Genomic DNA, 13667 nt, shown 5'->3' on the forward strand with positions numbered 1-13667 from the left:
TCTCCAATGCAGCATCAGCTTTTTTTTACCAAAAAGGCCTGAGCTAACAAAGGGCAAATCCATTAAAGCAGCCTGAGCATATGTAGGGAACTCAGAAGTCTTCAACCAGGCAGCTCTTCTGGTGGCAATCGAAGATCCCATGACCCTAGCCACAGAATCCGCTGTGTCCATTCCGCTCTGTATGACCTGCCGAGCAGCAGCCTGAGTGTCAGCAAGCACCTCATTAAAAAATGTTCTGTCATCTTCAGGACGTTTAGGGGTCAATTGCTTAACAGTATCCATTAAGGCATGGATATAACGACCCAGGAGGCATGTGGCATTCGTAGATTTGAGGGCCATACTTGCTGATGAAAAAACTTTCTTCGCAGATTGGTCCTGCTTTTTTGAATCCTTATCACCAGGTACCTGGGGAAAAGCACCTGCAGATGTTTTAGAGCAGGCCGCCTGAACCACTAAGCTGTCAAAGGATGAGAGGACAAAAAGTCTGGGTCCCCAGGAGACACTTTATAACGCCTTGCAATGGCCTTAGAAACCACAGGAGCCGTTAGAGGCCTACTCCACACCTCCAGGATAGGATCTGTTAAAACATCAGTAAAAGGAAGCATAGGTTTCACCACAGATAAGGGAGAATGGAGGACTTCAGTCAAAAGGTATGATTTATACTCCGCAGTGGGCAGAGTTAAATTCAGCAGATCCGCTGCCTTCTTGATAACCACATGGTAGGGGGCCACATCTTTAGAAGGGGCATCCGACACAGAGGCCAAATCCCAATCAGGGGACAATTCCAGTCCACTTGCCTCCCTTAAATCATCAAAATAGTACTCCTTCTCTTGAAGCTCACCCTCTTCAAACTCAGCTTCCCTATATCTCTGCTCCTCCAAAAGGCGCTGGGCTTCACACCTCGACCTCTCCTTCTGGAGCGAAGTCGTCAGATCCGGAATCGACTCCCCGGGCCGGCCTCAAAGACGGAGCCGGCGTCGAACTCAGAGTCGGAAGACCATGCTGAAGATCTCGAGGTCGGTCCGGAGCTGGTGACGCAGGAAACGGCGTCGATGACTTTGGCGGCGCCGAGAGATGCCAAGGCGGTGTCGGCACCGGCATAAACGGCAAGAACGGTGCCGGAGCATAAGCTTGGGTAACTCCCAAATTGTATGCCAACGGACCCATGGGACCAGCCGGTGCTCCAGAAGGGGCACATGGCTCTCGCATAAACACCATACATGGCATTTAAGAACCGCGAAGGGTCTTATCCTGGACCCGGAAAAGGAGGATACGAACCAAACGGCTGCTCTCGAGGAGGCTGCACCGGAGTCGACTCCTCTTGTTCCTTGGGCTGGTGAGCTGGAGTCGTCGAACCCTGAGGAACGGGAACCTCTTCCTCTTCCTCCTCCTGAACTGGAAAACGAGACGGAGCCGGAGAGGTATTAGACGCCTGAGCCGTTGAATGCTCCGGCGAGTCCAAGGGCAAGGCCTCACCTTCCGGATCCCGCGCCGGAGAAGGAGATACCATATCCTTTTGATACCGTCTACTCGGCGACTTCGCTCTTGAATCCGACTCCTTTCCTGAATGGTGCCTTGACCCATGATTCCTCTTCTTATGTTTCTTCTTGGTTGATCTGGAAGCATGTCCCGATTACTACTTTGAAGCCGACCACGACCGGGACCTCGACCTTGACCGCCTCAATCGAGACCTCGAACTCTTCTTGGCCTCTTTACCTTTTAATTTGGCAACCAGGAGCTTCGCCTCACATTCACGAAGAGCCTTTGGATTCATCTTCCTACAAGAATGACAACCTTGGACGTCGTGATCCGAACTCAGGCACCATATGCAGTCATCATGCGGTTCAGTGATTGACATCATCTTCCCGCATTCGCCGCACAGCTTGAAACCAGTCTTCTTTGTCTACATCAGGACAGGAGTCAGAAACACTGGAAAAGACACAGAAAATCACAATAGTAACAAAGTTACTATCAACGCTACAGAGGAGCCCTCGAAAACTGCTAGCGTCCACGACGCGGATAAAAGGGAACTGATGTCATCACGCCGACGTAGGTCTATTATGGAGTCGGTGACGTCAGCCTAGCCGCACGCGATGCCGTGCCTCTATGACGTCGTCCACATCGGCGCAAAGGTACAAAAGAATTTCCGAATGTTGCTGACGCAGGGGGATATTCACAAGGTGAGGAATCCACTGGAAGATGTATCCATCAGAAGGGGTGACGCGGCAGGGCTGTCCGCTCTCCCCACTGTTGTTTGCTAGGCAATAGAGCCCCAGGCAATTTGGGCACGTAGGGACTTGGCCCCTTGGGGCATTAATGTTGCCGGAACGTCTCAGGTTATATCTTTTTATGCGGACAACACATTATTTTGTCTGCTCGTCCCGGGAGGCAGACCGAGATTGCTACGGGTTTTGGAGAAGCTCGGTATCTGTTCGGGCTGAGACTCAATAGGAGTATATTTCTGCTTTTTCCCCAAGCTTGCTTGGCTGGCCATTGTGCGGAGTTACTCCCTCAACTGGGACTGAGATGGAAGATCACACATTTCAAGGACCTGGGCATACAAGTGGCGGGCGAGGATTCCCAAGTACTACAACTTACCATTCATAAGACTTTGGAGGCCTTAAGGTGTTCAATTGGCTTCTGGAATACGCTACCACTTTCTATATGGGCCGACTGGCGATATCTAAAATGGTGGTTCTGCCTCGTTGCCTCTACGTGCTACAGGATACGCTGTGCCACATACCCTGACGAATATTCAGGGCCCTGGACTCCCTGTTGATGGACTTATACTGGGCCGGACGGCGCAGTAGGGTTGCACTTGCTATGCTAAACCGTATGTATGATAGGGGTGGTCTAGAGACACCCAGAATGGAACTATATTATTATGCTGCTCAATTGCAGCACGCTGCTAAGTGGTTTGTTGAGGGGGACAACGGGGAGAAACGGCTATTCTGTGAGTGTACCAGTCCCTGAGCTACTGGCTTTACTCATGGAGGGTGCTGGTGCCTCTGAAGCTGCATCGGATGTGCCTAGGCAGACAGATGCGTGCAGCAGCTATTTGTGGAGCGAATCCTCAGGCATGCTCTGTTTCAAGGGAATTAACAGTGTGGGAGTTGGCACCAATCTGGAAAGTAATGGCCAACATGTAATTTAGAGCCTGGCAGGAGGGGCGATGCGCATCGTGAGTGCTTTATTACATTCGAACAAGTTTGCAGGGACTTTGGGTTGGGGCAAGGACAATATTTACAACATGCTGCCCTATCTAACATATTTAAAGAGATATGGCCCACGTATATCCTGATACCGCAAATTACACAGACATTAGATATTATACTTAAGTGTGGGGCAGGCAAGCGTATAATATCTCTGCTGTACAGGGCAATGAGGACAGACACACGGGCTCCCCCTCCTGTAGCATATGCGGCTTGGAATGCTGATCTGGAGGAGACATTGGGGGAAAAGGACTGGAAGGTGGTAGGTGCGCTCACACACACAATCTCCTGCAACGCCTGGTTTTGCTTAATACATTATAATTACGTTAACCGCACATACATAACCCAGGCAAGAATTCATCGCATGGCTCCTAGTAGGTCCAATTCTTGTCCCAGTTGTCAGAAAACGAGCGCTAATTTCTTGCACTTGGCTTGAGAATGTCCTGCGGTCAATGGCTTTTGGGCTGAGGTAGTGGAGTTGATAAGGGGCCAGGTGAATAGAAGAGTTCAATTAACACCAAAACATTGCCACCTAGGGCTGTAAAGTAAAAGGAAAAAACAAAAAAAATAGTGACTACAGCAATAGTTGCTGGTGCTGGCAAGGTGCAGAATTGCAATAGTATGGATGGGGATAGGCCCTCCGGAGTTCTTGATATAGATACGATATGTGCGTGAGTGGGCCTTAGCTGAGGAGGTACACATGAAGAAGTGTTGCAGGGATGAAATGCTAGAGGACAACTGAAGGCTTTGGAAGAAGCTACATCATGATTTACTGGCCGAGATCTCCCAAATGGGCACACAGAGCACCAGTTTAGGGGCTAACTCGGTGTAATCTGATGTGCAGGAGGGGGAGTTATGTTTTAAATGCTTACCCAAAGATTTGTAAGGGGGTGGTGGAGGGTTTGATGTCTTGCATCATTGTATTACATATCTATGTATTGCCGTTGCTCACTAATGGGTGCACACCCATGGTTGTGTTCAATTAAAACCTTAAATAATGTTTCAAATAAAAAAAATATATATAAGAAAAGGGGAGGTTAAGGCTTGGCAAGAAGTTTTAAATGCCAAGTCGACATGGCAGTCTAACACTGCATTCAGGCTGCAATTGCAGGCCTGGGATATGGCTACTTAAGCGGGTAGCACAATACGTGCTGCAAGCCCACTGGGGGCATTTAATTTACAGGTCCTTGGTATAGGGTATACCATTCTACAAGGGACTGATAAGTACAATAAATATGCCAATTAGGTACATGCCAATCAAACCATGTTTAGGCCTTCAGCTGTGGTTAGCAGTGGTATAGGCCACAGAGTCCTAAGGCTAACAAAAGCAAAAGTCCAGCAAAAATTGGAGGTGTGTAGGCAAAAGGTTTTGAGGGAGACCACTCTAAGGATGACATGTCTAACATACATCTCTCATCTGCACAATTAATATGACGATGGTGATCCAAGATCCATCAGTGCCTGTTGTTGTGGCCTCTTCTACCAAGGAGGGGGTACCCCGCTGAGTCTACGAGGCATCCAAGGGTTGATGTTGCAGTCACAGCCAACATACAGAGGCAAGGGAATGCGATCTGAAGGAGAAATGACCGGACTGTCCTAGGTGCGAAGACATCCTGCCTGTGAGCCAGGGAAAGAAAATGCCAAACCACCTGGAGTAACTGAATGACAATACTGCCAGACAGGGCACAGTGACATTCGTAATTTATCTTTGTCGTAGCTCCCATGGAACCCGGAGCTGTGCACCAGAGAGGTAGGCCCCAATGAAGCTTGGATGATCACTTGCTGGTGGCCTGTGTGCCACACAAGTGGACTGCATGACTGCAGCACTGAAGAACAAGTGATATGAGAGGTACCCCTGGAGAGCCCCGCAAACTGTATGCTGAAGATAGCGTCCAGCGACCACAGTGATTTACAACAATCAACTGCGGGCGTGTTTTAATCGTGCTCAAGAAAAAGCACCACGTCTCAGGAGTGCCAGAGTGAGCTGCACAATGAGCAGATCTGCCACCAGTTGCCCGGAAGAGAGACACCAATAGAAGCCTCCACTGTTGCTACAACACTCCGATCAATGTGCTGTGCAGCCAGCTGCTGTGTAGCTCCCTTGAAGTTTGCTGTATGGTGACTGGAAACTCCCTGCTATCGGTGAGGTGCCATTGTTGAGGGAGCGCTGATTGTGACCCAATGCTGCTTCTACGAACTTTTTTTTTCTTTATAACCAATGATCATGACGTTCATATAGGTATTATTACAAGTTAAAACAAAATTGGTTTTTCCCCCCAACACATTTGTTGGGGGAACACTGGGTCGCGTTTTACCTGGACTACACCACTTCCGCTTTCCACATTTGCGGAGTGGTTAGCGCTCTAGCCTGCTGTTAGGAGGGGCTACTTAGGCAGCGAGGAGCCGGCCGCCGACGGTGGTAAGGGAGACAGTGGCAGTGTCGACCGAGCCACTTGACGCCTGCCAGTGCTCCAAGCATATTTTTAAATAGAGAACTGTGAATTGTGAATTTTAAAAATCGTATTGCATAAAAATTGTACTCGCTCACTTTTAAATTAGTATTTACCTGCTGCACACTACCTCATTTACAACAGCCTGTTTTGAATACCTAGCTTGCTGCTATCTGCACACATTTGTTGGGGGAACACTGGGTCGCGTTTTACCGGGACTACACCACTTCCGCTTTCCACATTTGCGGAGTGGTTAGCGCTCTAGCCTGCTGTTAGGAGGGGCTACTTAGCCCTCTCGTCGCCCTGAGCGCGCAGCGATCGCGCGCAGGGAAGCGCCAGTGAAGCGCCTGAGACAAGCCAGAGAGAGGCCCGTCTACGCCCGTCCGCGACAGGACGTGGCCGGGGGCCGGTAAACATGGCGGATCAACGAGCACACCGAATAAGTTACACCTCACAGGTACTACTAAATATACTGCATAACTCCGCCAGTGACTGTTCTAACAGGATGATAGACAATATTGAGGGTCCATTCTCCTGTCGTCACTGTAAAACTCAATTTGAGGCCCCCACGAGCATAGCACATACTTCTAATCCTCGCTTTCACATTTATCAACCTGAAATAAGGCATCTATCTGATGATTCCACCAATATCAAGATTAAGACCACCAGTAAAAACGCCCTCACCAATAAAAACATGCTTTGTAATATAAGGTCACTATCAAAACATGCCGTCGAAGTATGGGATCTGATCTCCAGCAGGGAGCCGGACCTATGCTTCTTGACAGAAACCTGGCTCAAACCCCACTTAACACCCGTTATAACACTGGGAATCCCTATAGGCTACAAATTAGCCAGGATGGATCGGCCATTGAAAATCGGTGGCGGGATAGCGATAGTACACAAGGAGGAAATCAGTGTTAACATTCTGGATGAAATATGTACCCCTGAACTAGAACTTATGATTTTCAATCTTAACTTTTCCACAAAATCTAGCAGGAAAGGAGCTTTAATATACCGCCCCCCTGGTCCATGTAAAAACACCTCTGTGACATTAATGGAAGCTCTGGCACCCTATGTATGTGATAACTCAGACTTCCTTCTCTTAGGGGACTTCAACATTCACAGTGAGGTCGTAAACAACTCCGAAGTTAAAACCTTTATTAGTGATTTAAGCTCACTAGGTTTAAAACAGGTCAACAACGGGCCCACCCATACGGCGGGACACACGTTGGACCTAATCTTCACTAACTCTTTATCTATCGAATGCTCCCTCCCTTACCAAGTAGACTGGACAGATCATTATGTTCTGGAATTCTCCACCCCCCCTCCCACCCCTCACACCCAAAAACATCATACCTTACCCTGTAAAAGAAGACCCTGGCACAGATTAACTCAGGAAGACTTCTGTAAAGCATTTGGAAAGCCCACAATGAGTGGGAATGACAACATAGACAAAGCCTTACAGGAATATGAAGAAATGCTGTCGCATATAATTGATAAGACCATCCCTTTGAGAACTTTTAAACCTAAGCCCACTCCTAAACAGGAGATATGGTTCTCGGAAAGTCTGAGACTATCCAAACAAGCCACACGGAAGTCAGAAAAGAAATGGAGGGTCTCCCGCCTAGACAGCGACAAACATATCTACAAAGAGTCTTTGAAGGCATACCACAAAGAAATCCGATCAGCACGGAAGAGCCACATAGCCTCACAGCTTTTGGCGGCCGGCAATAACTCCAAGACCCTGTACCAGATTTTACTGACCTTCACTAAACCCACTGCCTGTGAAAGTCCGGAAGTGGCATCGCAACTATTATGCGACAATATTTCCCACTTCTTTACAAATAAAATCGATGCCATTTATGACAAAATCCTACTTTCCAACTCGACATACAGTACTACAAACAACCTCATAACAAATCCTGCTAGTCCTCTCCCTCCTGAGAACTCCCTCTCTGTATTCTCCCCTATTCAGATTGAGGAAGTACTGGCGCTTACGTCCCAGATAAAGAGTGGCTCCCCCACAGACATTATCCCAGCACGTATTATGCCCACTCTAGCTATAGCCCTAGGACCTACCATCCAGAGATTAATAAATCTATCACTTAGTACGGGGCAGGTCCCACTTGGATGGAAAAAGGCACTGGTTAAACCTCTCAGGAAAAACACCACCATTTCCTGGAGTGAGCTTAACAATCTCAGACCAATATCCTTACTCCCCTTCTTGGGCAAAATCACAGAAAAACATGTGAATAAACATCTGTCGAGATACATTGAGTCTGCAGGAGTACTGGATCCATCGCAATCGGGCTTCAGGCCCAAACACAGTACGGAGACCGCTTTAATGTCAGTCGGAGACGATTTGCATATGTACCAGGATGGGGGGTTTTCCGTCATCCTGGTACTACTAGATCTGTCTGCGGCGTTTGACACCGTATCTCACCCCATTCTCATGACCAGGCTGGAGAACATCGGCCTAAAAGATGAAGCCCTCGAATGGGTAAGGAGTTTCCTAACCAATCGGACCCAACAGGTAACCATGGGCTATTTTCGGTCAGAGGAAGTTGAGATCACCAAGGGGGTGCCACAGGGCTCATGCTTGAGCCCAACTCTTTTCAACATATACGTGGCACCCCTGGCCAACATCTTGAGAGCATATGGATTTGTTCCCATATCCTATGCTGACGATACTCAACTCCTCTTTCCCTTTAAAACCTTAACACCAGAAGTTAGGAACTCCTTCTCCTTGGGAATGAAAGCGGTAGCACACTGGATGTCTTCCAACTTTTTACAATGCAATGTTGGAAAGACGGAAGTCATGTTGTTTGGGGGGGTAAGACAACTCTGGACTCCGGACTGGTGGCCACAAGACCTTGGCCCAGTACCAGAGCCGAAACCATCTGTAAAAAACCTGGGGGTCCGGCTGGACCAGGAACTTTCCCTCAAGCAACACGGCAACCAGGTGGTGGGATCCTGCCTCCACATAATTGGTATGCTACGCAAAATCTTCCCCCTCCTGCCAGATACCAGCAGAAGAACATTGGTACAGGCACTAGTCATAAGCCGTCTTGACTATTGTAACGGCCTGTTGCTAGCTGCCAATGAGGGAGTCATGGCAAGACTGCAGGTAGTCCAGAATACGGCTGCCCGTCTAGTCCTAAATGCCCCCCCTCGCTCCCCTTCTAAACCCCTATTGGAAAAGCTCCATTGGCTGCCTATCAGACAGAGGGCTAAATTCAAGGTTTGCTGTACCATACATAAGAGTCTCAATGGTATGGGCCCGGCATACCTGGCCACCAAATTTGTCCCCTACAAGCCCTCCCGCCCACTTCGCTCGAGCGAACAAGGCCTTCTAGTAGTGCCTAGGGCAAGGAAGGCAAGACAGGGCAGCAAAGCTCTCTCAATAGCTGGACCGTCTCTTTGGAATAGCCTTCCCAATTCCCTAAGGCTTTGCACAGAATACCTTCCTTTCAGGAAGATGCTAAAGACCCTCCTTTTCAGCTCCTAGACAGCTCACGTTCTCTCGATCGCACTGTGGCAGATGTCAAAAGCGCGGAGATGCTCCCATGGGAGTCGATACCAGCGCTATACAAGCCAGTAAATAAATACATAAATAAATAAATAACAAAATTATTGAATTCAATGCATTCTCTGTCTTCTCCTATTTCCTTCTATTCCCTAGAGTAATCGGTTCCAGTACAATGTTTTGATCAATGCTATACTATTGTAACTGTGAAATTGTCATTTCCAATTGCTTTCAACAAAAACACCAAACAATTAAATATATAAAGCTTTTGACGAGGAGTATTTCAATCCTTATGTACCTGGCAGCACATTCTCAGTACTTTGGGAGGATTCCATATCTTCAACCCACCCTTCTTACTTTGGTGGCACCCAAGGATATGTCCTGGGCTATATGAGTGAAAAGGATGGGTTTGGGTTAATGGAAAGGAAGATCTGGCGCTGAAGCGTGTACGATTGTAAGTGAGACTTATTATACGCCACCTGGATCATCTGGATTAGATCGCCGCACCGATCCGTGCTGTCTATGCAGAACTATAGACTTCCGCATTTTTTACTTGGGATGCATCCGTCCTCAGTCACTCCCATGCTGGTACGTACCGTCCAGCAGGGATCCTTTATCCATACCTGATATCTACATCATCCTCTATTCGTCGCAGCCGGGTTGGAATTAACACTGGTACTGCGACTCACTATTCTACATTAGAAAACGTACAGCCCTAAAGAGTCACATCTTCTACACGGTGTGACGAAACACGTGTCGTCTGGTTTATGTTATATGTACTGATCAAGATTGATTTATAAATCTCATCTTTTCGCATGAACATTGACTCAATTGTTTGGTTCTGACACCAGGACTGATTACTCTGAAATGTGTGCACAGGATTTGAATTTAGATATGTCCTGGGCTACCTACACTTCTCTCAGTACTGTTCCTATATTCACTGTAACATTTTCTTTTGGATTTAAGTCCTTCCCCTAAGGAGATAACATCATTACTGTTTCATTTTCTCTTCCTCTCGTTCAATCTAAGCTTAACTGTTAGCCTGCCTCTTTGCTACTGGTACTTCATTTTCACCTGCTCCACTGTGGTTCTCTACCTCTGCCTGAACTTGCTTTTGTACTTGAGCCTTCGCCTAATTTTTCCTGAAAATAAATTCATATTTTCAAAAACGTTAACTCCACATCTATAGCATTTGTAGAAACAGATCTCATTTGTTTTGCTTTTATGTAACTATTCAACTAACTATTGGTGTTTTAACATCTCAACTATTGTTCCTTTTTGTGTGTTTGTCTTCCTAAATAATGGTCATTGCATTCAAGAACATTCAAACTTTGGTCTTTTTCTCTCTCTCACTATTAAGCACATATATGCCCGTTTTACTCAGATTTGATGGTGCCCTCTAATCTTTTTATTTTTTTTAAACAAGCTCACTCTGTCCCTCCGCCCCAATTCTACACCCTGTTCTTCTATGTATTGGTTCCTCTCCCTCCTTGTAATTCTTTATGTTTTCTGTAATTTATAAGTGGTTTTATTAATCCATGTAATGAGCTCCCTGTTCAATTCTGTATTGCACAAACTTTAATCCACCTTTAAAATATTGTTGACAGAACACCTCCTAGCTAACCAATCTAGACTATGTGAATGTAAGCAGTATATGTGTTATAAAATACAATACATACTGAATACAAAATGTTAAGTCTCTATCTGAAATATATCTTCGCATAAGAAGGACAAAATCACAGAAATGTTTCTGGTCAGCATGACATGATGAATAATTACAATAGGTTTGGTACCTCTAAGAAGCCTTTCTGCTCAGGTGCTATATGATTCAAAGGAACATATGTGTCGTTGGTCTCTTGACAAACCACCATTGCATGCCTTTGACTGAAGGTCCCACGACCAACATCCTGCCCACTTATTCGAACATTAAACCCTAGATGGGAAATAGGAACAAAAGATTAGTATTGATTCCATCAACAATGCATTGCTCTAATTCATAGTCCATCACATAGGATTTGACTATACAATTTGACTGTCACTTCAGCAAGTTGATAACAGAACAGATATTAGCACACTGCAGCAGCTACTGGGATAGGCAGACTGCTGTGTTTCTTGACATTGATTTACATTTTCAACATTCTAAATGCAGGACTTTATTGACTTGTTTACTCACAATGAATCACTTAAACTAAATCACACAATGTGTCCATCTGCCCTGTCTGCAGTACTAACGTTTCCTTCAACAGTAACTATAATGTACTATTCAATAATTAACGTGTTACTCCTGGTTCTAGCTTATTCAAATCTTTACCCATTGTGCATAAATGCCCTGTAAAGTGGTTCTATATGGTCACTAAGGCAAAGGTGGACCTCAAGAAGTGGCAATCCCTCCCCCTCAATCCCATTGTCAGGAGCGCCCTTTTTGAAATGATGGTCCTACCCCGTTTTTCATACAATTTTACAGAATATCACCCTTCATCTCCCAGGGGGTTGGTTCAGAGAAATAGACAGTGCCCTTACCCGGTTTCTGTGGGGTGGCGGGAGGTCACGATTGTCTCTGGCACACTGCCGCATACCTCCCTATGATGGGGGCATGGTGGTAACCAATCTCCACCTATACTACCTGGCCACAAAGCTCATTGTTATCCATGACTGGTTCGCGGGAGGCTGGTCCGACCCGGCGTACCGGGTGGAACTCGGGACAATGGATTTCCCATTGCTCCAAGCCTACATTTATGGGACCCCCTTGCCACAGGCCCTCCCCCCCCATCACTCAACATTACTTATGGTCTGGCGTACAGCCTTACGCCATACGAAATGGGATCGGAAGCTCACCAGGCAGACACCTCTGTAGAGTGGTGTTTGGCTGGAGGAGGTCTCGTCACTCCGAGACTTCCGCCGATGGGACCTCATCGGGATTTAGTTGCTGGGAGACGTCTGGTTAGGGGACCACATTCGATTGTTTGCAGACTTACAACACCGCCAAAAATTTACAGCTAAGGCATGCCCTCCGAACACACATTCATTCTCTCACCTCCCTCCCGGAATTCAGTCCCCATCGCAAGACCTCTGCAACTCCCTCGCTTCATACTTCCACAACAAGATCGCGGACATACACAACAGCTTCAACAACCAACCAACGCACACCATGACCGAACAACCACCCCCCCCCACCACCACCCTCCACGCCTGGACCCCGATCAGCACCGAAGACACCATCCGCACGATGAACTCCATCCACTCCGGATCACCGACCGACCCCTGCCCTCACCACGTCTTCAACAAGGCCGACGCTGTCATCGCACCCCACCTGCGAGACATCATCAACACATCCTTCGACACAGCCACCTTCCCCGAGAGCTGGAAGCACGCCGAACTCAGCGCTCTACTCAAGAAACCCACAGCGGACCCCACCGAACTCAAGAATTACCGCCCCATCTCGCTCCTCCCGTTTCCAGCCAAAGTCATCGAGAAGACCGTCAACAAGCAGATGGCCGCCTTCCTCGAGACGAACGGATCCCTCGACCCCTCACAGTCCGGCTTCCGAGCCAACCACAGCACCGAGACCGCCCTCATCGCCGCCACCGATGACATCCGAGCCCTGATGGACAATGGAGAAACAGCGGCCCTCATCCTCCTAGACCTCTCCGCGGCATTCGACACGGTCTGCCACCGCACCCTAGTACGGCGCCTCAGCAACATCGGCATCCAGGACAAGGCGCTGGAATGGATCACCTCCTTCCTCGACGGAAGAACACAGAGAGTCCGCCTACCACCTTACAAGTCAGAGGCCTCCGAAGTCATCTGCGGCGCCCCCCAAGGATCATCTCTGAGCCCCACCCTCTTCAACGTCTACATGAGCCCCCTCGCGGCCATCGTACGCAAACACAACCTCAGCATAATCTCCTACGCCGACGACACCCAGCTGATCCTCTCCCTGACCAACGACCCCGCCGCCGCCAGAGCCAACCTGCACGAAGGGATGAAAGAGGTAGCCGAGTGGATGACGACCAGCCGCCTGAAACTGAACTCGGACAAGACGGAGGTCCTCATCCTGGGCTCCTCACCCTCCGCCTGGGACGACTCCTGGTGGCCTCCCGCCCTGGGCACCGCACCCAAACCGACAGACCATGCACGAAACCTGGGCGTCATCCTGGACTCCTCCCTCTCCATGACCAGGCAAGTCAACAACGTCTCCTCAGCGTGCTTCAACATCCTACGCATGCTACGGAAGATCTTCTGGTGGATCCCCACCGAGACCAGAAAGACCGTCACCCAGGCCCTCGTCACCAGCCGACTGGACTACGGCAACGCCCTCTACGCCGGCACCACCGCCAAGCTCCAGAAGAGACTCCAGCGGATCCAGAACGCCTCAGCCAGACTCATCCTCGACATCCCACGAACCAGCCACATCTCCGGACATCTGAGAGACCTTCACTGGCTCCCCGTCAACAAAAGAATCCCCTTCCGCCTCCTCAC

The 13667-nt window shown here is 48.3% G+C and overlaps 1 protein-coding gene across 1 annotated transcript in view; it reads right to left on the reverse strand.

Annotated features, from left to right (window-relative positions):
- The window catches only part of DHTKD1 (dehydrogenase E1 and transketolase domain containing 1), a 1474452-nt gene that overhangs the window by 667346 nt on the left and 793439 nt on the right, over positions 1-13667 (reverse strand). The window contains exon 10 of the mRNA XM_086919908.1: positions 10982-11121. Coding sequence (XP_086776034.1) covers positions 10982-11121 — 140 coding nt within the window. The remainder of the gene's footprint in view (positions 1-10981; positions 11122-13667) is intronic.

This window comes from Lissotriton vulgaris, chromosome 1_1 (genome assembly GCF_964263255.1).
Source record: "Lissotriton vulgaris chromosome 1_1, aLisVul1.2, whole genome shotgun sequence".
In the NCBI taxonomy this organism is placed as follows: Eukaryota; Metazoa; Chordata; class Amphibia; order Caudata; family Salamandridae; genus Lissotriton; species Lissotriton vulgaris.